This window comes from Mycteria americana, chromosome 5, assembly GCF_035582795.1.
Source record: "Mycteria americana isolate JAX WOST 10 ecotype Jacksonville Zoo and Gardens chromosome 5, USCA_MyAme_1.0, whole genome shotgun sequence".
Classification (NCBI taxonomy): domain Eukaryota; kingdom Metazoa; phylum Chordata; class Aves; order Ciconiiformes; family Ciconiidae; genus Mycteria; species Mycteria americana.
The window spans coordinates 11594237-11619653 of NC_134369.1; the positions used below are offsets into that span (position 1 = coordinate 11594237).

A 25417-nucleotide genomic window follows, 5' to 3' on the forward strand; every position below is an offset into this window, starting at 1 on the left:
AGACAACTAAGCAAGCTATAACCCTGCTTAAAAAGAAAGGGGAAGAAATAGATTACTGCATTTTGATTATTCTGTAAACTAGTTAAGGAATGAATATTCAGAACTGTTTAGATGAAAGCAAAAAAGTTAATAACCAACACAGAAACATGAAACATAGAAGACGTCACGTAGTGACCACAGAACTATCTCTTATGAAGCAAATGCCAGTTAAGACAATAAAAATGTATTTTGAATGTAAGAAAAAAGTTGAATTCATGCATCAACATGAATATGAATGAATGGGAATAGATGAATAATGGGACATAAATGATTATGTAATGCTTAGACTCATGTTATGTGCAATTTAACAAGGAAACAGACTATAAATTTTTACATACAGAAAAAAGTGATGATCCTTCAGACCCCCAAAAACTGAATGAAGTATTATTACATTACTCTTGTGGTTTCGCTGCTTACCACACATGGTGAGCTGTGCTTCAAAAAACCTGACTAAAACTCTTGAGAACTCCATTATTTTTGAGCTATATGAATATCCATGTCTTTTTCAATCCTTGTATAAGGAACATCGCTGTTCCTCAGGTTTACTCATTTATGTCTCCTCCAGTTTTCTGCTATACAATCTTTACACCAAAGTTAGTTCTGCTCATTGGGATGTTTCTTAATACAATTCCTATTCTAATGCAGTTCACCATTTTCTACTCTGACAGTTTATTCATCAAAACTAGTGACAAAGCTTCTATGCTGTGCAACCTATTGCATGACATGCCCCATTTTTGTGCAACTCTACTTTTAATGTTACCTTTGAAGTTATCTTCGAAGAGGTAACTATCATTTAGTCTTAGAGCTACTAAGCATTTCCACCATTCCCCACACACACACACTTCGAAATATACCGTAAATGATCAAGCAATAGATTAGTATGACAAAAGCTATTTAAACTTTTTTATAGTTCACAGAATCAAAGGAACAACATAGGCTGAAAGAAACTTCTGGACATCATCTGATCCTAACTCCCTGCTCAAAGCAGGTCCAACTTAAAGCACATTGCTCAGGGCCTTGTCCAGCCAAGTTCTGAGTATACCTACTTTTTAATATTCTGATTATGAGATTTGTAACACTTAGCATACTAAAATGCCATAACAAATAGTTCAAACTAATTAGTGTCTGGCTAAAGACAGGCACTTAGCACACACTCTTCTCCACAAAAACGCATTATGATATAGTCTGTAGTTTGACAGGTATCTTACTGCAGGCATTTGTATAAAAACTTGTGGACAGGAGCAGTAGAACCTTTATGAAAAGTTACACCATAAATAGCAATTAGGCAAAACTGTGGAAAAAACCTAGAAACTAATTTCATCTCAGATTTTCAGAGCTCATCTAGTTTTACCATGTCCAAAGAATATGCTCAACTAAAAATACAGGACCTTGTCTTTACCAATCTAGCTTAAAAAAGTAAATATCACATCATCCATACTCTAACTGCCTTCAACAGCTTTAGTTTGGCAATGACACCACAAAGTAAGTTCACACATAAGTCCAAATTAATTTCTGCCCCCAAAAAGGTCTACTTGTATGCATACCTACACCCTCAAAAGAAAAGCTAACATATAAAAGATGGTGAAAACCAGCAACACTTAAAACAGAACTATACTTGCTATATCTCCAGAATACTTGTATTATTACTAGTCTTCTAGTATTACAAAGCAATTTCCACTGTTTTCTAGTAACATAATTTCAGCATGACAGCTAGTTCCCCATTGCATCCACTCTTCTCTCAGCTGTTCTTCATCTTGCAAAATTTTTATGTTTTGCAATCAAAAACCTCTTTTTAGCTTATGTCTAATGCTGTTAAATTCAGGCATCTATACAAAAGATACTAGTACCTACAAAAATCATTACATGAACTGCTGCTCCTGTTCACCTCCTTGAAATAAGCTATGTATTTTTATGTCTATATTTCTACTGACCTCAAGAAAAGACCGACTCAGGTTTTTTTAAACCATGCCCTTGAACAATGCAGATAGCGTAAGTACTTTTTCAGAAACTATCTTGAGATACATACGGACAAGATCTCAGTGCCCCAGAGATGCCCTAACGAGTTTGTAGCTATGTAGTCTTACTACAGGAACTTGGCGGATGGAGTGGGGAATCACAAAAAAAAATTTCAAAATGCAGACCTTAAAAACATACTGAAGAATTTCAGAATTATTTTGTATTAGGAAATAAAGAAAGCATAACATTATCCTTCCCAGTTCTTCAATGTTCCCATGTATTTAAGTAATACATACATATGTACAGATAAATGCAACATTTCAGGTATCTACATTTTTTTGGTAGTACACAATGTCGAACAGTGGGATAATACACTTTATGTGGCATTCTACAGATTAACCTTACTTAAAGCTCATACATCCATTCTCTCTTATTAGAAAGTAATGGAAAATCACTTACCTCTAACTAGAGTTCTTTGAAGGTAGTATCCTCCTTAGATCCCCTATCTTGGGTTGTGTCGCCTGCTGCAAGTTCCCTCAGGAGCTGACTAGCAAGGTCTAAAAAGTTTTACATTCCCTTCTATAAGCCCTATTAGCGCATGTGTGAAGTTTTTGATCTCTCACTCATACCCTTTTACCTACACCTACTAAATCACCATCGTCTATGGATCAATGGAGGATACTACCTTCAGAGAATTCCATTTAGAAACAGGCGATTTTTCCCTTCTCCAAAAGCAAGTATCCTCCATATCTCCCCACTGTTGAAGACTACAAAACTAAAAATTACATCTGCTATAGATAATACAAATGCAGGGAGGAGAATAAACTGAATATAATCAGAATACGAATTAAAAAAAGCTCAAAAATTGAACGATCAGTACAAATTGCAACCGTGTAACTCTGTGTAATAAAAATCTTAAAACTATTTTCCTCAATGTAGTAAACCCAGTAAATGCTGATTTACAGGAGAAATATCAAATACTACTAAAAGTAATCTGATACTTAAGTTCTTAATTGTTCAAGCTTTCTGTGTTTCTACAAATATACAAAGTCATTTTTTAGTATTCTGCTATAGACTTCTAAAGAAAAAAATTCCAATTTGCGACATGTACAATGCATTGTTAAATGCGGAATACAACTACATGAACTGAATTGTTTTCATTACTTTAATAGATCAGAAAAATCTCATTATTGAATAAAAATTACAAGAAAAATTTTTGGTTTAGGGACTATTTCTAGAAATGACTTTTAAAAGGTGAAAAGGGAAGCCATCTACATAAAACATCAACCTATATCAATGGAATACAGCTTCAATTAGCTGGATAGTTCTAAAAAATTTTAATGCAATCTTAAAAAGAATTCAAAGGACTTTACTAACTTGAATCCTTTTTGTGAGATCAATGTTCCTCATCTTTACTACTTCTCAAGATTGGTATTTAAAGTTTTAAAGTATGAAGTACTTTGAACCTACACTGCAGTTTAACCTAATTCTAACAATTCTTAACAGAATTACTGTTAAGAATTACAGACTATTAGTGCTTAAAAATATTGCCACCATACTAAATACAAAAGGAAAAATACTTTATATATAATAAATAATCCTGGTAAGCCAATTACACAACAAGTGTTTGTTTAAAACAACCTTTACTGAAAGACTTGTTTGATTTATTCTTTCTCACAACTTCATCCATAGTACAGGTATTTTAAGCCACAACAGTGGAATTTCACAGTTTGTAATCACTTCTTTTCAGGGGAGTGGAAAACATAAAACAAAAGAACTTCCACAGATTTACTAAGCAATATATATGCTTGCCAACATCAGTAATGCTGGAGCAAAAGTGACCAAGAACACTGATGTACGATATGATTTTTCATTATCATTAAATTGCTGTTAAAAGCATATGGTATTTGAGATGTGAACTTTAAAAAGCACAGCAACAACATGGTAATTAAACTAAAAATTCTAAGTCAACATTCTGTTCTTTCACTAAGATTTTCAACAATGCTATGAAAATTTAGCAGATGTGTCAATAAAGAGAAGAACCCAAATAAAACTTAGTGATCTCATAAAAATATCTTGGGTAAATGATGAAAATTTTATCAGGAAGAAAATAATTGATTACTGCAGCCCTAAGGCAATGAAGTTGCATTTCCCCTCCCCTTATACATGCACCAGTAGGACTCATTGAAGGGCAAAAGAAAAAACAAAACAAAAAATAAACCAAAAGCCAAAAAAAATCTTCTAGAACTTGCTAGCTGGTTCACTGCACAAAGACGAACACCCCAAGATGGAGTATCTAGGATGATACTTACCATGTAACAAATTATACCACTGTCGCATTATGTATTCTATGTGTGTATGGATGCACTATTAGTCAGCATAATAGTACACACCACGCTAGCAAACGCCTGGTTGGAGCCATACGGCCGGATGACCAAAGGAATATCCAGGTAAGTGTCGATTCTCCAGCCTTCATAGCCACATTCTAGACATCTTACATAGTCCTTCAGTTTGCCTTGATACAGTTGATTTATAAGGTCGGCCTGAAACAAACAGATATTCAACAGAGCTTTAAACAAATGAAACAGAATATATTTCCTTTCTTTAGTTTTACAACAAAATGCCTTTTTAAAATTAAATCTTAATTGCATAGCTACACATTTAGAATACCATTCCCCAGTAGGACATCCACCCCTTGATTTCTTGTTTTCCCCTGCCCCACCACTGTACAAAACATGGATCAAATGAGCTTCTCAAACCACGTTATATAAGCTTCACAGTATACTTTATGGTCACGTCTTAAGAGTGACTACCAAACTACCAAAATTGAAGTTTATGTTTCAAAAACAAGCCTGATCTTGCAGACATTGTTAACAGATTGATACGACAGTCTTTCTCTGTGTCTCCAGGGGTAGGTGCAGAAAGATAGAGGAAGTATTTGCCAATCTACAAATCTGAAGATTGGCCTGTAACAAGTTGGCCACTTACTAGAATGTAGCATGCGTTATGAATGTACGCCTACCTTTCTCCTACATTAGGAGAGTGGGCTTGAGCTGCAAGAGCCTGCAACATAGCCTAATAAATACTGACAGCAAGGAAGCTATCACAGAAGAGCAGTTACACAATCACTTTCTGTGCCTCGAATAAAGACTAAATATCCAGAGTTCAGAATATTCCACTTCTAAACAGGGGAGGAAAACAGAGGCAACACACTCTTGGAAGTCGTACTTATAGTAGCTTAACTATTGCATCAAACAAGAAAACTGGCAACTATTGCAGACTTTCAATAACCTTGTGTTTAAAATTCAGTTAACATTTTTCATGATCATCCTTAAAAAACAACAACAAAACCCCACAACATTACCACACTGCTGACAGAACGGAAAAAAGTTTTTATACAATTACCTGTTCTGTTTGCTTCCATTTCTGCTCCAAAGCATCAAACATGACTCTACAAAGCTCCTGTACATCATGTTGCTGCCATGCTGTTAGAAATTTAAATTAAAACAGGAGATGTTATTAGCCCCAATACTGACTGTAGCCTGAGAATACTTCCTAAAAAGCTATCAATTTGTTTAAGTCTGTACCTATTATTTACTACATTATTCACTATTGGGCCAGTGTTCAATTGAAGTTAAGTCAGAAAAATAAGCAGCCAACTTGCTCACAATGTTTATGCATAAACAAGAATTGCATACATAAGCAAGAATATGTAAAAAATATGGAAATGCTAATATGCACTGTTACAAAATAAACTGATTCTGACTTATTTCCCACTTTGCGCTGATTCTCTAAAACTCAATTATTTTTTTTTCCTTGTAAGTGTAAGGACCCTGAAATCCAACTCCTTATCATCATGTGATTACTCCATGGAAAAATCAGCAGGTTATGCGGCAAAATTACACTACCAAGTGTCAAAAAGACAAATACAGTGGGTTTTTTTATTGAATTATCCATATTATTTTCTACTTCAGTGGAACACATGCATTTGACATTTGTGATTTAAAACAGACACAAGTTTCTCATAAAGAGCTACTTCTTTAGAAACAATTAACAACTGTAATGATGACTTAATTACAAAAATATAATGATTTTTACTTTAACAGCCTAAAACTCACAGACATAATCTCTTCAAAAATCAAACACACACCACAATAAAGTATCCATTTAGGCTATTTTGTTTCCATTGAAATAAAGTGGATTCTAATAATTATTTTTAATTATTCTGGTATTTTTCCCTATCAACCACAGTTTAGGCCCCTAACAGGCAGCTGCTGAAGCAAATCACACAAGCTTAATAGCTGCATATTACCCTCACTACTATCCCATCCAAAACTCCGTGTAACATCTGTTGTTTCAATTGCTCTTTTTTTGCTGGTCTGCAGTAAAACAAACAGTCTTTGAAGCTGGTAGGGGATACTCGTCACAGGATCCTCTTCAGATTCTTCGAATTCCCATCTATTCACAACACAAGATTTGACAATTAAAAATGCTTTGAAAACATTACTCAAAAAGGCATTTAAATCAACATTTATTACATTTCAAGAGGTCTGCCAGATTACAGACATTAACTGAAGCTGTTTCTTGGGAAAAGTCAAAGGAAATTGCTTTCCATTTCTGCAGTAAATGACAATACTATACTTTAAATGTACAAATCTAACACGAATGGAATAATTTTGAAGCCATTCACTGCACAAATACAGACATGAACTGCACTTAGCATCACATTTAATTTCAAGTTTGATGTTTTCAAGGTGGGGCAAGTTCATTAAAAAGCTTGTCCATGCCAGAACCAGTAACATATCTTAGTATTTTACTAAAAATCTGAAGCTTTTAAGCAGATATAATTTATAATAGCCTATCCAGCTTGACTTCAAGCATGCTTTTCAGCATCCAAACAAGGAAATTTTGAGAGGAGGAATTCAAAAGGGTCTCCTACCAATATACACCAGCACAAATTTAAGAACAGGTTTTGATTATATATACTCACTTATATAATGCATTTCTAAATTCAGGAGTCATGAAAAGTGTTTGTAGAAGGCTGTTCAAGTAGCAAGTCATTGCTTGATTTACTAGCCCCACATAACCTAAATATACAAGAAGAATGAGATGGAAATAATGCAAAAAGGTGGGAAATCACTAAGAGTTAAAACATTTGACAAGAAAACAATTCTGTGATAACATTTAAGAATTGCATCCATCTGTTGTCATTTATTGTTATTTACACTATAAAAATTGAGAGACTATTACAATTGCTCATTTCTGAAGAGCAATAGAGAGTAATAGTTTACACAACAGAAATAATTTCCCTGAATTGACACAAAGCTATTTTAGTGATCACAAATTATGTTTCACAATAATAACCAATACTTGGTGTTGAATACTGCACCAATGGGGATGTAGGTAACTGTAAATATTTTAATAGTAGATGTAAACATTTTTACAGAAGAAACTAGAATTTTTAAAGAAAAAATTGTGTACTAGCTTACTTATTGACTGATATCAACTAAAAATATCCTAGTTATAATGTAAATATAATTTGTATCTGCATTGGTTTGTACTATCAATCTCAGAACTATTAAAAAAAAAAAAAACTCTAAAGTGCCCTCGCACATGTATCTTCGAAAACCTTCTCCCATAATAACCAATTAAAACAGCTACTAAAAATCAGTGTCATTTTTATTAGCTGAAAAGGGAATTATTTACTTATATTCATCTTACTGTAATTTTAAGATTTTCTCCAAAATATACAATATTAACAATAGTTGATAAGTAAGCAGCATATACTGAAGCATAGTGTAATAAAGAAATTAAATATGCCTATTTATACTCTGAAGCTCTTAGTAAGTATAAAAAAAAAAATCTAATTTCCCTACTAGTAATGAAAAGGCAGCTACTCCATGCAAAACACAGGCATTTTCTGTGAAGAGACCAAGTTAGAACATGTGTATTTTATTTATTACTCTGCTCTATACAGATGATCTTTTCATAGCTATATTAAATGAAAAACTGGTATGTGGCAGATAAAACTTTCTTATCCCTCAAAAAAGTCTTGAACACGCATGAATCGGTGTAATACGGATGTCGTCTTTGTGTCTGCTCACCAAATTTAGTATCAGGAGTTTATCTCATTACTGAGCTGTAACTTGCTGTCTCCTCCTGCCCCCTGTGCAGCAAAGGCACCCAGACAGCCTCCTGGGATCTGCCCTGGCACTTGTCTGCGAGGCAGAGCTGCGCTTCCCTTCCAGAGGGAGTTTCCACTTGCTGGTGGGGAGCCAGGCAGAGGAGGATGAACCAGGGGAATCATGGTGCAGGCAGAGAAAACTGCAACCAGGGGCTACAGGAGGAAGACTTCAGTTAACACACGAAGTGCAAAGATTTGGCAACAGCCCCTCTATAACAGAGTATCAAGTACTCATTATGCTGTGAGTGAACACTCAGCTTCAGGTGAATACTTTCTGGTAATACAATCCTGACTACTCAACTAGGCACACAGCAGCAGATTAAAACTGAAAACGAGGGCCCAACAGAGAGTTTGAATTGCACTGTCACAAGTAAGAAAAGGATGGGATACAACTCGTCTGTTCCCAAAGCGATACGAGAATATTGTAGAAAACACGATGGAAAATGTAGTAGTGACATGGGGTTTTTTTTAAAATAAATTGCAATTTATTTCAAAAATCTTGAAGTGCTGCTACTTGAAAATATGCTAAAATAATTATGAATTAGCATTGCGTCTACAAGAGAGAACACTGTACCTGTCTCTGATTTGCTCAGGACTGAAGAATAAGAGTAGCTTTGACTGACATAGTCATTGGTACAGCCAACAGAGCCTTCTCTTGGAAGAGGGCCTATAAATCTGTCTTGCGCATTGTCATCTGTTGTACCCGACTCCTCCTAAAAACATAAATACACTGATTTTATGCAAAAATTAGACAACAAATTTTTATTGAAGCACCTACAAGTTTTACTTCTTTCTCTTGTGGCTAAGAAATCAATTTTGCTAGAGTATCACACAAATGTTACAAAATTGCAGTTATACAGTTGCTTGAGTAACTCTAATTTTGCCCTCCAAATTCTCAACCCCTTGAGAAACTGTTCTTCATATTAGTGGAAGCAAATGCCCCTTAGAATACTGTATAATCAAATACAGTACCATAAAGCATACAACAAGCAAGCTTGCAATTGAGTATCTCCTATGTCTCAAGTTTTCTGCACAGAATGAGATTCTTTTTTTTTTTCCAGGTATAAAAATTACAATTCGATATTATTTCAGAATCACCCTCAAATTCTGACCTTGTGCACAATTATTTAAACGTGGGTTTTTTTTTTTTTTCCCCTTTTCAGGTAATTAAGTCCACAATAAAGGCTAAGTAGGCCAGCATTATGCTGACATGAGAGCTAAGTAATAAATCTTAATATATCACTAGCCTATCCAATCTCTGATTTAAATAAACTGCGGCTGTGTTTATCTTTCACTGCATCACATATTTGAGAAATAGGAAATTTCAAGTATTTTGTTATGGCAGACAGTTGCTTCTAGCAACACTAACAACTCTTCTTTTACATTTTTTTTTTCTTAAAGGTAAATTTGGAAGTAGGTAACTGCTGTTGATACAGGACTGCTGTTTCTGAGAATTCTGTCAGAGTGGCCTAATATTGCTTTCAAACACCCAGAGGAAAAGGATTAGGTATATGATTAAACCTGTATTGTTAAGACTTATCTCTAAATATGTCAAATTAATGATATAATCTTAAAAAATTACTCATAGCAAAGCATTACATAAATATTTGACAAGCGTGAATAAAAAGTGACCGCAAATCATTACTAATGGAATTGGTCCTACTCAGGAGAAACCTAGAAGTGTAAAATAGTAGTCTAAAAGTCTGTTGAGAAGGTTCCTGAAGAAGATTATTGTATGAAATATACAGCCCAATTTTATTTCATTTTCTGATCTCACAAGAGCAATACACAGAACATACATCTCTCTCCCTCCAACACTATAGCTTATGTAGCTGAGCGGAGATTTTACTTACCGGCATTATATGAGGCTGCTCACCATCTTTGTCTGTCAAATGCAGGAAGTTCTTCTTCCCTGGCTCAAAACCAGCATCAAGAATAGTTTTGTCACTGTTCTGATCTATTGGAGTCTGCTAAAAAAAAAAAAAAAGAAACAAACCAACCCAATACTTTTTTTTTTTTTTAAATAGATCTAGACACAGTTAACAGATTCTGTCCAAGTACATTGCTTGAAGTAGCTTCTGACACACTAAGATGAAATGAAAATAAATAATTATCCAATATAAACAAAACATACTCGTCATTAAAACTGAAAGAACTTGGGAACAGTTTAAGAAACAGCGTAAATTAAGTATTACAGTACAGTTTAATACTTAGAAGTTGGTTAATCTAGTCAGAAGTCAAGACACTGGTCTACAAGTTTCTTGCAGAATATCAAACTATCTAGTGTCCTATATAGCTTGCATACTTTTTTTTTTTTAAGGGGGGGGGGGAAGTTCAGCAAGCATAAACATGACCTGAAATAAACTAACAGCTATTTCTTAAGGAATCTTCCCAAGTTTTCCAGGTGCATCTATAGAAATCATATTAACTAAAACCAACACCAATTTACAATAAAGCACAGAAGTGATATTAATCGTAAATTTTTTGTATTATAAATTCAGAGAGGTGTAAGAAACATGCAAAGTCACCACACAGCATGCTTCTGTTCAGAAGAAAACATTTCTCAAACAAGACCACAGGAAACAGAGGACATTAATTATCATGGGTATTATTAAAAATACATACTGATAATGAAAACTAGCATTACATCTGAATGATCATATTAGTTCCTTTCGTTTAATGATTAAATACATATATCAATTAAGAGCACATTTTGAGACTAAAACGTAGATATAATACAAAATAAAATTCAGCCAAATCAAAATAATGGTGTCAGTCTGCTCTGGTGCACCTACTACAAATTTTTACAGGAATTAAATGAGAACACCTTTTTCCAGGAATTAAATGAGCACTACACAATACAGATAGCACTTTTCTATAATGTGAAGATTTAAATGTTTGCTATCAAGAGGAAATAAAAAGCATTTTGCCATACCGTATCGGTTACATTATCATCATTTCCCCACACCAAATCAAAAGTTCCATTCACGTAGCCCACTTTTGAAGCCACATCTTCAAACAGCCTTTTAAGTGGTGTGGAAGCTGGCAGGTTCAAGGTAACACGCTCATTCACTGTCTTGGAATTTGTGGTATCTTGTATTATACACAGCACCCTGGGTTCCTCAGCAGCACTTTCCACCTGAAATGACAGCAGGCAACAATTCATAAGTAAAGCTGAAAACATTTTGGAGATTAACTGAAAAATCAAAACAAGAATTCACCAGTAAAATACAGTATACTCTTACAACCTAGAGATCCTAAAATTGGACTTTATTTTTGAAAGCAGGCATAAGAAAATCAATAACCTTCCAGTTTTGGAAAACCTATGTAAAAACAAGCTCAATTTTATAGAACAAGAAGGAATTTGGATGGATGGATCACTGTAGAGAGATAAACTGCTCAAGTTCTGCACAGAATTTCAGCCAGTAAGCAGATAGAAGACTGCTTCAAATCAGGAACAGTCTTGCAAATCACCACTTCAAGCTCATATTTTGCTTTGACATGATCATAAATCCTGCTGAGTTAGAAGTATACCTTTTGTGATTTTTAGGAATGCAACCCAGAAGATCTGCAAGTTTCCAAATAATCTTGGAAGCTAACCATTGAACAAAAAGTTTCATAATCAAGCCACCAACTTTCTTCTACTAAATCCACTGCTGCATGAGTCATGGGAGAAATTCTGCCTGAACAGAGTAAGAAAATTAACATTGCCAAATGGCTATTAGACAAAGTAAAGAGATTTTAAACAGCAACTTCAATATATCTGAAATCAGAAAAGCCAAGAAAATGGCATTTCCCAACACTTTCCAACACTGAAAACCCAGGAAGTCAAAGATCTAAGCACAATCAATTAATTCTCTCAATTATCCAAAGTTGTAGAACAATCAGGAAAAACTAATATTTAAATACAGGTCACACAAGAAAGCATCAGGTCAGTAAATGGAATAATTAGTCCCCAAGGACTCAGGCTTTTCATCTTGTAACACACAGAAAGCATTAGTAACGCATGTCAGAGTGCCCAAATCTTAGTCCATGGCTAAAGGGCACATCACCTAAAAAGGCAAAGATACATGCTGCGCTATCATGATTTTCAGTGGATAAAAGCATTAATAAATAGCAAGAACTGTGTTCATGCTAAAACTGTCAGCCACGTCATAAGCATCTTCTAGAGAATTCCAGAAGAAAGAACATCTAAGCAACTTCAGCATCCCTTGTATTTCTACACAGCCAGCCTCACAACGCAGATCACTACCAAAGTGGTATAGTCCCTTATGAGACATCTTACATCACCAAACCTTTTAAAAAGGAACAGAAACATTTTAGCTGATGCTGCATCCCTTCATTTCACAAAGTTTCAAGATCAGCTGATAGTCTTCAGGCAACTATAAAATAAAATGTTAGCTGACTGCAGCATCTATTCCTATCATCATCAGAAAAAAGTTGTCAGAAAGGCAACTAAAACCACCTCCCCCCAATCTGTATTACGTTACATTTGCTTTAGACTGTGGTTTTTCTTAAGACTTTGAAGTCCAATTTCTCTAAGTTTATCAAATGTAATGTCCTGTGTGGAAATCTTCATTTACTGCATGCTCAAAAAGATATGCAAGGCACCATTTCCAGCAATTCTGCAACACTTCACCTTCATACAGTTGATCTTTACAGGAGAATTTTAGGTTTATGAACTACTTTCCAAGAAGACAGACAAAACTATTCCTGAAACATTAACCACACATTAAGAAGCAAACACAATTTAGAAGTCAAAGTAATTTTGACATATTGTATCCTCACTTTCATCCACAGCACCCACAGAGGCACACAGGGCTGTACTAGAGTAGACTAAAATTAAATTTCACCAGTGATTACTTCTCCTGGGTTCTTTCCTTTAGATTTCCCAGCACAGCTTCATTCTTCAATTTTTTTTGGCTAAATGAGCAGCACACAATTTGTCTCTTTCATTGTGTGGTTACAAAAGAGAAGATGAAGCTTGTGGCTCAGTTCAGTCGTCTACTTTCTTGATTTTTCTGGAGATGATGAGCAGCAGCTAAAACCCAACAAACTCATAAGATCAACCTACACTTATGACCCAGATTCCCCAGCAATGGTAGCAGCTTGCTCTGGGTGGAAGCCCACCCTTCTCTACAGAACAGCGCAGAGAGGTTAAGAGGCATTTGCTACTCTTCATACAGCTTCATCTAGGAAAACGCAAGTTAACTCAGATTTAAGGATTCCCACTGATCCTACAACTTGACCTGCTACTGCATATGAGCACGTCAGGTACAGAAGTTCTCCACTGGAGACTCAATTCCTTGTTGTCCTATTGCCTTTACATAACCAACACCTTAACTCCCCTCCTCTCTGCAGAAAATACCTATAAATTCAACTCCTCCTACTCACACTTTCTCTGCTACCTTTGAAAGTAAATCAGTTGTGACTTCACAACTATTGGACTCCAACTATTGGAGTTGCTACTGAAAATAATTGGACACACAGTATCTGACAGATGGAAATAACATTAAGAGAACAAATTATAGAAGATTACAGAAGATTTGCTGGTTGGGTTGCTGGATGTTTCATGTCAGACAAATCCTCTCTTCCTTGTTCACAGATGTAATTCTGACTGAACTGGTTTAACTCAGGGTTAGTATAGCAAAGGGTATTAAGCCATCATTCGCACTGCCCCTGCTTCAAGTTGTTCATAGTAAATAGGTAAAGCAAAAATAACCTCAGTCCAACTCTATTCATGGAAAGCATTCACATACACCATCTGAACTATCAGACAACAATGCAAACATCTTTTTTGTGGCTACTTTACTATAAAAATAGTGTAAAAGGCAGTACTGGCCAGTGATAGGCCTCTAAACTATTTTGACAGGCTGTTATCAAACTGAGTCCACAAAGTAAACACAAAACTTAATTTTAATCATTACATGATCTGATATGACAGCTACACAATTCCATTTTTTTTATGAAAAGCTAGAGGGCCAAAAACCCACACACCAGTGTAAAAGCATATAAACACACTCAATTTGAAGCTTCTACTGTTAAGACTGCATTTTATAGGTATATAATCTTTGTATTCAAGAACATGCACAAAATTGCAATAGCTCATGCTCATGTTAAGAAATAAACAAAAGCTACAGCATCATGCTGTTACTATGTATCTTGGTTATCATTTTATAAAGTTGATTTCATCTGTCTACCTGTGAAAATTTCTTCTTCATTTCAGCAAAGATACTTTGTCTGCAACTCCAAAACATATCCTATAGCATATAAAAACAAAATTAATAAGTCATAATCCTTTAAAATAGTAAATTGACTTTTTTTTGCATAAAGTCAGTTTTATAGTATAAGCAAAATGTTATTACCGAGTTCCAAACCACCATTCACAGAATAACTTTAAAAGGAATAGCCTCCAAATATTGTAACAAGTTTTATTAACATGAAGTTCAGTGCACACTATTTTAACATTTAAATTATCATAGGAGCAGTTTTACATAAAATGTCAGTTAAGTTGTAATACACGACAGACTACATTTCATAAAGTAAAAAAAGCAGAGAGTGGATAAGAAAATGTAAACAACAATTCAAGATATAAATTCATACTAACAAATTCCTTCATTATATTAAAAAAGCCCTCCAGATATAGGTAAACGTTTTACCTCAAATGGCTCAAGCGCAAGATTAGCATAATACCCTGTAATTCAGTTTATTATTGCATTTATAAATTATGAAGCTGTCCAGTTTCATATGAAACTGCTCCTTCATGCCCGAATTATTTCCTGTAGGAAAGTTTTTATTAATATGAACCAATTTTGAAGTATGCGGCCGAAGGTAATCAAGAGATGAAGTTATTGACTTTTCTTATTCCTAATACTCTTAGGAAAGCCTGCCTTAGTATTTCTGTTGTACCATCAAAAATGCAACAATAAACATTACCTGTACATACTGTTTTCTGATTATGGACAAACATCAAATTAACTAGTTTCTGAATCTGAAGCATTGCACTTTGTATTTTTCCAGAAAGGAAAAACAGGAAGTGAGAACGAAGATGCTAATAGCATCACTGCTCTTTTCCAAACTTCTTCAACTGCGCCCTCAGAAAAGATTATCAAAACATAAAATACTGACATAATCTTTACTGACGTGCCCTATTTGCCCCAGCAAATGACCTACAAAAATAGCCCAAATTATACGATTACATTTAACTTCTCAGCAGGATGACACATAAGGCGAGATTTCTTTCTTTGAATACAGAGAACTGGAGTTCCAGTTTTGAAGTTTTAATAATTCAAGATTAGTAATTGTATCTAGCAATTGTTTTCTTTATACACCAGTTTGTAATTTCAGATTTGACAGAGGTTTTAAAAATTAAAAAAAAAAAAAAACAACCAAACAAAAAAACAAACCACCAAAAAACCAGAAAACAACCACCACCACAATTTAAATGTTTTGTTGCTTACTAGTTTTACCTGCTCTCAATTGAAAGTTACATACATTTTGCTAAAGTGACTTAAAGGTTAATAGAGTCCCGGAAGCATAATTTTGAAACTGCTGATTTATGATAGCCATCAGGTATACTACCCTCTGCCGAAGACTTATGTCTTCCAATTTTCCTCCTAATCGGTGTCTCCAAAGAGCCCTTATTTCTGCCTGAACTCACTCTCTCCAGAGACAGGCAAGTTAAGTCCAGTATACACAGGGGCATGTGTAATTTTCTAGTGTGCTATCTTACTTCGTGCATGCAGTGGAGGGTGGAAGGGGAGGACAGGCTCCAGGCATCACCTGAACTGGACAGAAAAATCTACAGGTTGCTCCTTTTATAAGAACACTCTTATGCTGGGTTCTTAGCTCTTGAGCTCTTGATTTCCCAGTAAAGGACTGCTGGAAGATTTTCAAGAGTTATTTCACTCTAAACAAATTCTGAATGGCAAAAGTTGATTTTCAATATTCCACATAACACATCAAACAAATCAAATTTAAAAATCACACTGTTTATATGATGTTCAGGAATTCGAGAAGTAACTAAGAGCCTTCAGCTGCTCTGACAAGACAAATCACAAAATCACACAGATGTATCAATCTTTCAAATGCAGCATTCCCTACTTTTCAATTAAAGCATTCACTCTACCACTCTGAATACACTTTATTATAACCACTAGTTCAATTCTACATTTTACAGAAAAGCTCTTTTCACCATGGGAATTTATACTTTAAAGTACAATTAGGAGAACAAAGATCGTACTATACAAAAAACTGCATAAATTTTACCCTGATAAAAATGACTCTGGAATTCACCAAACCAATTATTTATTACACCTCACAAAATAGATGAGCATATTAACTACATAGTTCAAGGGTTTCAAACTAACATATACATGGTATTCACAGGTACATACAAAAATATCCTACTGCCTTTTCCTCAGAAGAGATAAGAGCAACTACTCAGGTAGCAAGCACATCTATTCTGTACTTGTGGGAAGTCCTCAAAGCTAGATGTTGCTACTTTGCCATGCTGTGACATAGTATGCATGCCACAATTAGCTTAGTAAAATAAGTTGCAGACCCTCAACTGCATAAGCATCTAAAAAGGCAAATGCAGACTGCTACTTAAAGGCTACAATTTGGGAAACCATCCTACGATTATTTTACCACAGAAGTCTTCTCAAGCTAATATTTTGGTCAATAAATATTTGAAATTGCAATTTCAAATGTTAACCTTTTACAAATATTGAAACACTGACACTTTCATCCCAAGTCACTTCATCTTTTACACTCTTCCACTTCTAGAAAGGAGATGACGTTCCCAAACCTGTATATAGAAGATTTGACTATGTGTTAGACCAGACATGCAAAAGACTGTCACACAAACATGCAATCAACACACAGGTCTGACATGGGCGGACATTCTAGAGTGCCATTCACATAAGCATTTACCCCATGTACCTTTCTAAAAAATATTTCATTTTTTTTACATGAAAGATCTGCATCTGTAAGTTGCAGAGTATAAAGCATATTGTAGCACTGAAGTAATTCAAGCTGTAATTCTGTATATACTAACAAAGGAAGCATTGTTATTAGTGCCATCTGCAAGACTGAGACATTAGCTTTGACCATATAGGTTCTGTATTTGTTGAAAACAGAGGAACAAAAAAAATTCCAGCGTTACTAGAACTGTCAAAACAACATTCAAATGCAAAACTGTAGTGGTTTTAACACTGCATTTAGATGTGGCTTGCTATTTTTCAGCTTTGAATCACTGAGTTCATTAAAATTCTATAGCAGCATTTTACTAACCTTATGAGGACAAACCAACACAAACATATTTTATTTTTCAAATGACAGAAGATTCTCCCAAGATTTTAACTGCTGCTTCAGTTCTTTTATAAAATTATATTCAGAGATTGAAAGTGAAACCTAAAGCTAAGCTCAAACTTAATGTAGATTCTACCCAACATTTCTAAATTCCAATATTTCCAACAGGCAAAAATATTGACAGCATGAATCAGTAAGTAAAATCACAAGTTTCAGGTCAAGAGTTTAAATAACAGATGTGTGAAGTTTGACTGCCAAGTAAAGTTAATGGCCTACTGAGACTTAAAATGATCACCAGTAGAGAAGTTCCTACATGTCCACACCCTATAAATAATTCTCACAAATCACTGCAATACAGAGAAAAGACAAAGAGATCAGTAGCGAGTGGCAATGGCAGACATCATGCTTACATTAACAAAATGACTTGGACGATTAAGCCCAAGACAACAATTCTCAAACTTCATGTAGCTTCAGCACCTTAAGACTACCCTATGAAATGCACACAAGTGACTCCTGCTTATCACATTACTGCTGGTCAAACTTTGGGGTGTACATTCCAAGTTTGTGTAACTGGTTGGGTGTGCATTTCCAGCAATTACAAGTATAAAGTGAAATTTGGTAGCTTCAATCACAAAACAGTAGTCTGCACTGGTACCTTTTACTACTAAAGTATCATTGCATAGAAACATTCAGACATTAATTACAGTTCAACTGAACAGAAGTTTGTTTCAACTCTCTTTCTCAGCAATGACAAATTGCTATCAAACCAGCTCCCTGAGAAACCACAACCATATTTCAGGAATTCCTTCACCTATTCCAAGAGGTCCAACCCATTAAACACCACACTGGATATGTGCTGACAGCACTGCATTCTGCACAAAATATGAAGGCCAAAGACCTTTCAAATATACAGCAAGTTAAGGGGAAAAGAATCAGAGAGTGCTAGGTTACCATCTCCACTCTAAAAACTCTCTTTACCCTGTGCATTTTGAACTATGGACTTCACAGTCCTTACAGCCCACAACTCCCTTCTCCACCCAACCGGGCTAGTCACACTGAATGCTTTTTCTTAGCCCAGCAGAGCTCTTTTTATGCAGGCCAGCTTCCCTGATACAGCCAGCTGAGCAGGTCACTCCCCTGGGAAGTAAACAAGGGGTGATGAAGGTCCTTGGAATGAGCAAAGCATTGAGCAGGTGGTCTCTGTGGCTTTGGACACTACTTTAGTTATTCATCTACTGAAGAAAAGAGGAATCGGACTCGCATTTGGCTTTATTTTAGAGGAAAGAAGCAACTTATTTTTGAAAGACAGCTTATTAGACTAATTCTGTCAGAGCATTGTGAGCTGTTACTCAACACAGGTACCTCACTGCAGCCTAGTTTGAGTTAGTGAGGGAACAGTGCACTTTGAATTCTGTTACAAATGCCTGAACCAAAACATACTTTACAAAGAAGCATTTTATAGTATGCTTGTGGCAAACTGAATACACTTTTTTTAAATGCTGTTCCCAGGACATCTCAATAAACAGAATTATTTTGAGCTGTTAACTTGATATATGTTGTGTTGGAGCATTTCCCAAGGCAAAGTAATTCTGAGCAACCTTTAGACACAATCATTTAATTTTGAATCTGGCTGACTTTGTGGTATCAGGTTTGCGAGTACCTGAATAACATACTTAATCCTCAAATTCTTCATTATACCTGGAGAGACTTCAGGCAAAATCCAACAACTGTGCTTTGAAACTAGTGAAACTAAACAGAGGTTTTCTGTCCCATTACTAGTGAGGAAAAAATACACTTCACATTGAGCCTAAAATACTATCCACATTAAAGAATATATACCCTGACTCTGACCACTTTCCTAATTATTGAACCTTCATCCCCTCCCCTTCCCCCCCGCCCCAGGACAGGATATCAAGGATTCACAAGATTTAGGGAAGCCCTTTCAGTCTATCCTCTTGACTAGGAACAAGACTGGAAAATAGGAAGGAAAACTACCAAAAGGGTCTGTACTGGGCCAGGCTGGGGTAGAGGTAATTTTCTTCACAGAAGTCCCTAAGGTGCTATGTTTTAGATTTGTGACTGAAAAAATGCTGATAACACAATAATGTTTTAGCTCTCGCCGAACTGTGTTTGCACAGCATCAAGGCCTTCTCCAATTCTTACTCTGCTGCCCCAGTGAATAGATTGGGGGTGTGCAAGAGGCTGGGAACAGACACGACCAGGCAGGTGACCCAAACTAACCAAAGAGATATTCCATGCCATGTAACGCCAGGCTCAGCAACAAAAGGGAAAAGGGGAGGTTTAGTTAGGTTCCATCTTTGCTTGAGAATTGGCTGGGCATTGGTCTACCCATAGGACATGGTGAGTGACTGCCTTTGCATCCCTTGTTTTGGTTTTTCCCCCCTCTATTCTTCCACTTCTCCTTCTCTTATTAAACAATTTTATTTTGACTCCCAAGTTTTCTTGCTTTTACTCTTCCTTTCCTCTTCCTCTGTCCCACTAGGGGTGGGAAGTGAGCGCACGGCTGCGTGCTGCTTAGCTGCCTACCAGGGCTAACACACAACACGGTGATTTTAAAAAATAATCCTGGAAGTGATATCATTATTGTTTTAATTTGGCATAACTGAAACGTGGCTTTATTTTTTGTTTGTGTGTTTATCCTCATTGCTTATCAACTTTTAATATCCATTCACCTCTGCTGGATCACAAAGATTTCAAACAACTTCCCATTCCCACAATTACAGTTAGAGAGAGACTTCAAAGAGTGCAAGGAAAGGAGAGTCAATAAAAATTTACAAAATATTTTTGAAAATTGTCAATACAGTAAAAATTTGAGAAACTTAAAAACACATACAGGCTATCCCAATTATGTCCCCCATTACAAAGCTTGAACTCTGATTTCAACCTTGTGAACCCTCATCTATTTCAGTTTACAAACTGCTTCACTGTTTCACTTAAGCACATTTGCAGCATGACGTCCTTGGTTATACTTTTCCCTCTGCTTCCATCTATGGCATTTAGCTATGCTTTCCTCTCATAGTATTTGATATAATTTAAAAGAATGAAATTGATGCCTGAATGAGATACCTCATTAAGACCACTGCAATTAAAAAATAATTATGATACCCTTATATACAATAATACAAACATACCCATTTATTTTGGAAAGTCAGCATGTAAGACTGATGAATTTACAGTGCACTAATAACACTTCACACATACACGGCAGCCTAAAAACTTTGAACACAGCAATACTTCAGTTATACAAGCAGTTAAAGCTGGAATAGCTGCAACTGCTGCCAGAAGAAGCAGCCTTGCTCCCACCTGCTTCTTACCACCCCCACACTGTCCCCTTTCTTGTGCTGGTACAATCGGTCATGCAGCTACATGTTGAACAGGCTCAGATAGCTAATCCTTCTTAAAATTAATCATTTCTGGTTGGTTTTTCAGTCGGTTAGCTCTAACCCAAGTCAGCCCTCTAGCTTCTCAACAGAATCCTTAACCCTCCTGGAAAAGGACAGAGTAATACAACGGTATCAGCAGAGTAGTAGTAGTAGTATTTTAAATGCATGTATTGTATGTAGTAATACTTCAATTACTAAATATCAACACCATCTGGATGTAGTGCAACTTTCTTTGGTATCCTGAAAGATTAAAATGACACCCTCCATCCTTAGGTACGAGTCTCTGTAAGTGTCAGTGCTGCTCACAAGACAAAAGGAATAACTCCCTCTTCTACCCTGAATGGCCTAGAACAGCAAAAATGTCATTACTGCAGCAATCCTATTGCTTTTGCCTTCACCCCATGCTCACCCTGTTTTCCAGCCTGCTGTAGATACAGGATAACTGCTGCAGATCATGGAAGAAGGCTGTGGCCATACTGAGATTAGTGGCCCTGGCTAAGTGAACCCTAACAATGCTTTCCTGTGGTGGATGACCCAATGCAGAAAGGAGGAGAAGAGGTATAAAATCAAATTCTGTAGCAGGGCCTCTGGGATCTTGTTCCTTTTGGGACTAAGGGGTATGTGTTTTACTCTCTTCTCTACCTCATGTAGACCATGGATTCATTTGTTGTTTTCAAAGACCACCTCCTCAGAAATGCTTCTCCAGCAACAAAATTTCAATTTAAAAAAAAATCAAAACCAAAACCAACAAGTGTTTGCCACCTCACTGAAACAGAGTTGCATGCCAGCTGTTAAGTGTCACTCCTGTAAAATGCATGTGGACAAATTATTTTTATAATACATACACACTTCAAAGTCTAATACTTTCAACATTCTAAACATGTCCAAGAATAACACTATGCCTCAGAAATAAAGAGTATGTTATGAGGCTAGCATTTACCTTTGAGAGTTTGTTCCTATTACAGTGGATTACTGGGTCATTTGTAAAAAGCATTAATAAAAGAATAGAAATGACAATCAGAAAAAGTTGGTATGGGGCCAGAGATAAGTACGTGTACCCAGGGTATTCAAAAGACTACAGAAAAGGATATGGTGGAGGGGCATGTGTCTGGGGAGAGCTGAACTAGAGATCAAGACATTTACTTTTCAGTTTTACAGACGCTATTTTCCATCTAAGTTCTGCATTTTAAAAGACTTTAAATATGTCTTACTTAAGAACGTCTTGAAGAACCAGTCTTCTTACACATATCTCCTAATGGGCTTTTAAATATGGTAAATTAAGGTGATTCAAGATTAACTACTTCCCTTAAAAACCAAACGTAGCAACTCTCAATAACAAAAGAGTACAAATATTTCCTGGTCATGCCTACAGATCACACAAGAACTCTAACAAAGTTTCCTGTTATTAAATTAAGGAAATTAAGGGGTAACAAAGAATACATCCACAGTAGTAACAGATTAAGACAAAACTATTTAGATTTTAAAACTCAACCACTGGACATTTTGAGTATTTCACTCTCTTATTCTTAAAGGTTATAATTTCAACTGATTGTATTTTCTTTCATCCTATACCCCTGAATTGTTTAATTTCCAAGGCTTTTTGTAACCAGGCTAAAATAATTGTGAGAATTAAATGTAAATGAAGTTCTATATATTTGCAAACTATCTGCCAGCCTCTATACATTCATTACAGTACAAACTTTACATTCAGTTCTGAAACAGCCTCATCTTTATATAGCTTCCTTTTGTTTGCATCTTGTCTCCACCTTCTTAATCACCATGCTCCTTGTTTTTCCTTCAGAAAAAAAATCTGAAAAAAGGAGATGCAAGAACATCATGAGATACTTATTACACTTTTATATATTAACCTATAATCACATCATCTGTTTCCTATGGAGTCACAGAAGCAGTGGATGCGCTTTCACACTTGCCCTCCATTCCTTCAAGTACAGAACTATCATGAACTTTATTGAAACATTTTCCTATGCTGCTAATATTCTAAAGGACTTTCTGCTGGATTGTTACAAATGCAACGTTAGCATAAAAACAAATTAGAGTCTGAGCAAAAATAATAATAAAAGAAGAGTTTTCTCTTTTTGGACAATTTTGAAATGAAGGTTTACTTCACTACAAAATCACCAACACAAATGTATGCTAAAAAATTAAATTTTTTACAGTTTAGAGATTAAGAGATGTGAATAGAAGGGTAATTTTTAACTTTTTAATAACTCTCTAATTTTAAACTGTCCACCTGCTGCTGGGGAAGGATAAAGAGAAGCTGAATAGCGAGGTGGGTCAGCAGGAATTCTTTGTGTAGTTCTCTAGCAACATTGCACAGAATGAAGGATAACAGTTAAGAACATAAGCACCCATGAAGCCTGGGCATAAACTCTATCCCCTACCACTACCGCAAAGGGCTCCAGGGAGAACATGGAACTCTGAAGCACAATGTCTCCATAGAAGGTATAGATATGACAATGTATATATGAGGACCTAGAAGATTTTTCCATATATTAACTGATGAAAATACTTTATTTACAGAAAACAGGTACTAGTATAAGTTGTTATATCTGCTCTTTTTTCTTTTCCTTCAGTCATTGTTACTGATCTCAACACAATACCTATACAGATCAGTAAACATACCTGCCTTCCATTCCTTTAGCTCCTGCAGCACTCTTCCAGACTTCTTCAAAAATGCTATTTACATCTGTTTTCAGACATTATTTACAGTGAAAACCTTCATAGTATATCAAGTATATGTCTCACACAGCTTCAATGTTAGAGCATTCACCAATCCTATGGAATTCATGCATAATGAATGTTACTTAAAAGGCTTTTATCACATCTGATTATTGAGAAGATATACCTGAACTGCAGCATGATAACCAGTTCTAAGCTATTCACAGAACTGCCAATCTAAAAATAATCTGTTGTCATTTTTCAGAAGCACCTAAAGTATCCTTGTGGTCACAACCTCAAAGATTAACTTGCATTGAGTGATTTTTACCAATTTTACCCCTTAATTTTTTTTTAGAACATGGCCAACATGTCCTTTTTAGAAGTTATTTCATCTGACAATGCTGTGCAAGACCATTTGTTCAGTGCAAGCTGATTACATGCCAAACATTGCAAAAACCAAAGAAAATACTACACACTTCACAGTGGCTGCAACTGTGATAGAGTTGGTTATCATTTTATCAGAAGTTTACAAAAAAATTTCAAGACTTACTAGTATTTTCAATTATCGGTTCTTTAGTTACTAGTGGCATTGTTTGGAGAATATTTTGTTCAAGACAAAAAGAAAATAACAAAATGCTAAATAGGCAGCTCACCTGAAGGTATACCACATTAACTCTCATAGAGATAAAGTGTAAAATATCAGCTTTAAGTGTTCACAAAGGAATCAAAAACTTTTTCAAACTGAATAAAAAGGCTGAATATGTATATGTAACTCAATCACTCAATTCTCTAGAGACATAACTTTCACACTTAGTTTCTTACATAAACCCCAATATATTTTCAAATACAACAGAAAGAGTGGAGCTGTGACTGGATATATGAACATCTGTACATATTTTAGTGCATTGCTGTATCAATTGTACTGGGGAAAAGGTTTAAAATACCTCCCCCCAAGTTTAATTCTGACAGGACTGAAACATGTAAGTCAAAGGTAACACAAAGTCAATGTACGGGTCTATTTCAGTAAGTGTCTGCAAGTTTTAATCTTATATTAATATCAATACATTCTATCAGCAAAAGGAAGTTCGATAATAATGATTTTCATCAGTATTTCTGTGGTAGGACAATTCATATTTTAAAACTATGACACAAGGCTGTATTGATCTAAATCCACAGGTACTTAGGTTTTAAAAACAACAGGAAATAGAATTAGTGGACTTTATTTTAAAATGGCAACAAACAAAGCACTAGGAACTTTTCTGTTGTATACTGAAATGCTGAGCTCAACAAAGACAGTGTAGAACGTAACACTGACAGATCTTTAAAGTATTCTCTGCCTCCAGATAACTACTTCACAGCTTAGGAAAAAGTTCATTACTAGTTTGAAAAACACTGTGTAGCTGCACAAAAAAAAATTTAAGGATTATACTTATACTACTGTACTCATTTGATTTAGAAACTTTAATCACCAGTGACCCACAAAACACTACAGAAAACTGCATTTCTTGTTTGTGGTGATGTTCAAAATGTATTACTGCAGAAAAAAAAAAAAAAGTGATATGTTATTTAGTTGTCAGATTATGCTACTGAAAAGTAACTTTAGCTAGCAGCATTTAAAGACTGAGGTTCCAGTACCAAGTACTACTTAAGAGGTAGTTGGTACCTCTTAGGCAAAAAATTTTCACCAGATGATCTCAAGGTGCTATTAGATAATTATCCTGATCATCTTTCTTATACTACAGATTAAATACCCAGACATATATAGCAAGGAGAACTAAACTGTGACTGAGAAGCCCAGTGGCTGAACTAAGCAGGGAAAGCCCTTGCATTCTACTCTCATACC

General features: G+C 35.5%; 1 protein-coding gene across 5 annotated transcripts in view; it reads right to left on the bottom strand.

Moving 5' to 3' along the window:
• USP47 (ubiquitin specific peptidase 47) overlaps positions 1–25417 on the bottom strand; it is a 59078-nt gene that overhangs the window by 29112 nt on the left and 4549 nt on the right. For 2 of the 5 annotated variants that reach the window (XM_075502127.1, XM_075502125.1), the window contains exons 2-9: positions 14380–14439; positions 11115–11318; positions 10033–10149; positions 8754–8892; positions 6986–7082; positions 6308–6453; positions 5401–5480; positions 4389–4538 (exon numbers count right to left, since the gene is read on the bottom strand). In XM_075502127.1, coding sequence (XP_075358242.1) covers positions 4389–4538; positions 5401–5480; positions 6308–6453; positions 6986–7082; positions 8754–8892; positions 10033–10149; positions 11115–11318; positions 14380–14439 — 993 coding nt within the window. Of the gene's footprint in view, positions 1–4388; positions 4539–5400; positions 5481–6307; positions 6454–6985; positions 7083–8753; positions 8893–10032; positions 10150–11114; positions 11319–14379; positions 14440–22600; positions 22706–23538; positions 23603–25417 lie in introns of all 5 variants that reach the window. The other 3 variants (XM_075502128.1, XM_075502126.1, XM_075502129.1) reach the window with 3 other exon arrangements.